Consider the following 4,463-nt stretch of genomic DNA (forward strand, 5'->3'; position numbering starts at 1 on the left):
AAGAAATAAAGACAAACTTGGGCTCACAGGTTAGGCTGAAAGTCCCATATGCCTGAGCTCCTTCTAGGTGTTTTTTTTTTGTTTTTGCTATTTTATATTTGAGTTAAAAAATTAATAAAAAAAATCATCGAACTTGATTGAATTTATAAGCTAGATCGCAAGTGTAACGAGTTAATTAATAATATTCAAATTATTTGTTTTTTTGTTTAATGCTTTTTATGCCCTCCATTTAAAAAAAATAATAATTTCATTCTTTGTCATCAATAATGTGCTTTTATCATCTTGGTATAATATGTTTATCACCATTTCTTTTTACTTTTTAAACAAAATATTTGATATAAAAAAATTATTATGTATTTTATATCGATAATTATATAAAAATAATTTTTAAAATAAAAAATTTATTAAATATCATAGTTTGTATTATGAGTTTGCTTGATTAATTTGAGTTCATTTAATTTTTTTAAATAAATATCATTTTTTATTAATTTTATTTTTTAATATTAAATTAATTTAAATTTAAGTTTTTTATATTTTTTTAAAGGATATCCCCATGAATTTATAGGTAAACTCATGTTTATCTAAATAGATTTAATAGTTGCCATCCTAATATTAAATGAAAAATCATTTAATTCATAATTAAAATTTATTTTAAAAAAATATATATTTTCATTGAATATTTTGTTTTTGCACTTTAAATTTTTTTTACGTGCCAATATACTTGTTGAAGTCTATTTCTCTATTTAAAAAACTCAGTCGCTTAACCTTTAGAAACCCCACTTTTTTCATCGTTACAGAACTCTCTCGACCTCACTTCCTCGCTCTCTAGGGTTTCTCTCTTTCTCGTTTACCCCCTACCTTCTTTTTTAATTTACACTCTCTCGCCACAGAATTAGGGTTAGGGTTTAGAAAAACAATCAATGGCACTTGTAGCAAAATCCGCTCCTCGATCTTCCAAAACCGAGTCGTACGTCGACAACAAGCGGAAAGAAGACATCCGCCATGCCAACATCAAGTCCGCTTGCGCGGTGGCTGACGCTGTCAGAACCAGTCTTGGTCCTAAAGGAATGGACAAAATGATTTCAACTGCGAGCGGCGAAGTCATCATTACCAATGATGGCGCCACTATTCTTAACAAGATGGAGGTTCTCCAACCGGCTGCGAAGATGCTTGTTGAACTCTCTAAATCTCAAGACTCCGCTGCTGGTGACGGCACCACCACCGTCGTTGTTATTGCCGGATCGTTGCTTAAGCAGTGCCTTTCACTCCTCTCCTCTGGTATCCACCCTACGGTAATCTCCGATTCATTACATAAAGCTTCAATTAAAGCTGTTGATGTTTTAACTGCAATGGCTGTGCCTTTAGAGTTAACCGACCGTGATTCGTTAGTGAAATCTGCTAGCACTTCATTAAATAGTAAAGTTGTTAGTCAGTATTCGTCGTTGCTAGCTCCATTAGCTGTTGATGCTGTTTTGACTGTTGTGGATCCTGAGAAGCCAGATTTAGTTGATCTTAGGGATATTAAGATAGTGAAAAAGCTGGGTGGAACCGTGGATGATACAGAGATGGTTAGGGGTTTGGTTTTTGATAAGAAAGTGAGTCATGCTGCAGGTGGGCTGACGCGTGTTGAGAATGCCAAGATTGCGGTTATTCAGTTTCAGATTTCCCCACCGAAGACTGATATTGAGCAGAGTATAGTGGTGTCTGATTATGCACAAATGGATAGGATTCTGAAGGAAGAGAGGAATTATATTTTGGGTATGATTAAGAAGATTAAGGCAACTGGGTGTAATGTGTTGCTGATTCAGAAGAGTATTTTGAGGGATGCGGTGACAGATTTATCCTTGCATTATCTGGCGAAAGCGAAGATTTTGGTGATTAAGGATGTGGAGAGGGATGAGATTGAGTTCATTACTAAGACTTTGAATTGTTTGCCCATTGCAAATATTGAGCATTTCAAAGAGGAAAAGTTGGGGTATGCGGATCTAGTTGAGGAGGTTTCACTTGGAGATGGGAAGATTGTCAAGATTACTGGGATTAAGGATATGGGAAGGACTACCTGTGTGCTTGTACGTGGGTCCAATCAGCTAGTTCTCGATGAGGCAGAGCGGAGCTTGCATGATGCCCTATGTGTCATTAGGTGTTTGGTGAATAAACAGTTTTTGATTGCAGGTGGTGGGGCACCAGAGATTGAGTTGTCAAGACAGCTTGGAGCATGGGCCAAGGTGCTCCATGGGATGGAAGGATACTGTGTGAAGTCATTTGCTGAGGCACTTGAGGTTATACCTTATACTTTGGCAGAGAATGCAGGGCTGAATCCTATTACTATTGTGACTGAACTGAGGAATAGGCATGCTCAAGGAGAGATCAATGCAGGAATCAATGTGAGGAAGGGGCAGATCACAAATATTTTGGAGGAGAATGTGGTTCAGCCTCTGCTTGTGAGCACAAGTGCCATCACATTGGCAGCAGAGTGTGTGCGGATGATTTTGAAGATTGATGACATTGTTACTGTCAGGTAGATTGAAATCGAAGATGAAATGTGTTAGGCTATCTGTCTAGTAGTATCTATGATGTATTGAATGTGTGGCTTGAGCCTCATATGAATGGGGCTGTTTTTCCTTTTGTTTTTTCTTTTCCTCTAGAACTATCTTATGAATGGTTTATGGTTAAAGAATTTTGGTGGTATCTGCTTTGTTACTTGTTACTTGATGTTTGATTTATTTTTGGATATTTTATGCTATTTTGTTTGGAGATTTCTTTTACTCTTTCACAGCATTTAGCTTTCCTGTCTTTTGATCTATATAGATCATGGTATTCAATTTGCATATTACATCTGGGGTGTTGCTGAATAGACTTGGATTATTCTAGTGAAGCTTCTTTTCAGTAAGTAAAATTGCCGAATCAATGTTTATTGAGTTTATATCAACATGTACATGCATTATGCTCCAATGAGAACCTGTCAACTTTCATAGATGCACTCTAGCATTTTCTTACCGGTTTTTCCATGATGTGATAATATATAATTCGAGCAAGATGATGACAATCTTTGCAGTCGTGTACGATTGTGTAAATTGCATGAAACTAAATTTAGTACCTAATGTTACCTGTAGCTCCGATTTCTAGCTTCTACTTTTTTTTTCCTGAATACCCACCATTGTTGTCTTGCTAAACACCGGCCGCAGAGTTATGGTATTATGGTTTTTGTAATGCTTCATAGCATTTTTCATTTTAACCCCTCTTCTACACATCAAACATACTCCTTGTTACCCTGAAGTAATGCTCCAGTTACTTGTGAAATATTATTAGCCTTTCAAGTTCCTTGTTTATGTAGTTTACGAGTCTACATCATCACTAGGCTCAACACAACCTTCCCTACATGCCAAACGACTCTCTTCTTGTCAGGGGACAGAATTACCAACGATCAAGACCACTTACCAAAAATCATTCTACGACTGCCTGTTAAATAAATCCAATAATAAACTTGGGTATCCATAATCGCTGCACATAAATGTATATCTAATGTGTTCACAATCCTGTTAAGCAGTATCCTACTATAATTTATCCAGTAAATTATAACACTGCTTTTGCTTTTAGCTTTGGGTCGTTAAAAATAATCCGGCTACAGAGTTGTTGGTGTTCGTTTTTTATTTTGATGTTGATCAAGTGCAACTTATATATAAAAAAAAAAAGCCAGGATCAATCATGCTTCTATTACATGATGTGTAAAATGGATTGTACCTGGAAGCATTATGTCGGTCTCAGGAAAAGTTTAATTGCTATATAAGATGGCTTCATGTTTTCTGTAAATCAAGTTGGCTTCTTAAGGCTCTGTTTCAACTACTTGATTTTTTTCTTCTTTCCATGTGGACGGTGTAGTTTTGGTACATAAAATGGGTATGGAAAGGAGTTGATCACATATAGATCATTACTGTGTTGTTGACTGCCGTAAATTTTTTTTAATGAAAAAAATAAATTTGAGTATTATTAATATTTTATTAAAAAATAATTTAAACCACATAAGAGCTAATTTGATGAAATCCAGTTATTTGATAGGTTCAAAGATAACCTAGATAATTAATAAAAATATAGTTTGATTAAAAAAATTTAAAAATATACTAAGTATATTAAATTGATTTATATCAATCCGGGTTAACTTGTAAAATCTGCAATTTAAGTTATGAGACCATGATAATCTCATAAAAAAAATCAAAATAAATTATGAAACTCAATTTTTAATCAATCCAATATTGAAGGATGAAATTTTAAAAAAATAAATTAAAAAATAATAAAAAATAATTAACCCGAGTTAACCTACCAAACCTGTGAATCGGGTTATAAGATCAGGATAACTCCATAGAAATTGAATCAAAATAAATTATGAAATTTAATTCTCAATCAACTTAATATTAAAGGATACAGTAAAAAAAAATTAATTAAAAAAGAATAAAAAGACAACCTGA

General features: G+C 34.1%; 1 protein-coding gene across 1 annotated transcript; it reads left to right on the plus strand.

Annotated features, from left to right (window-relative positions):
• The first annotated feature begins 732 nt into the window (after positions 1–732).
• On the plus strand, positions 733–2,743 carry LOC105108050 (TCP-1/cpn60 chaperonin family protein). Its single transcript, XM_011002195.1, has one exon. The coding sequence runs from the start codon at positions 921–923 to the stop codon at positions 2,520–2,522; it is 1,602 nt and encodes a 533-aa protein (XP_011000497.1). The 5' UTR covers positions 733–920; the 3' UTR covers positions 2,523–2,743.
• Positions 2,744–4,463: the final 1,720 nt, after the last annotated feature.

This window comes from Populus euphratica, unplaced genomic scaffold (assembly GCF_000495115.2).
Source record: "Populus euphratica unplaced genomic scaffold, PopEup_1.0 scaffold180.1, whole genome shotgun sequence".
Lineage (NCBI taxonomy): Eukaryota > Viridiplantae > Streptophyta > Magnoliopsida > Malpighiales > Salicaceae > Populus > Populus euphratica.

Excerpts from the sequence above, each read along its gene's own strand:
- LOC105108050 (XM_011002195.1), top strand. The coding sequence starts at position 921 with ATGGCACTTGTAGCAAAATCCGCTCCTCGATCTTCCAAAACCGAGTCG.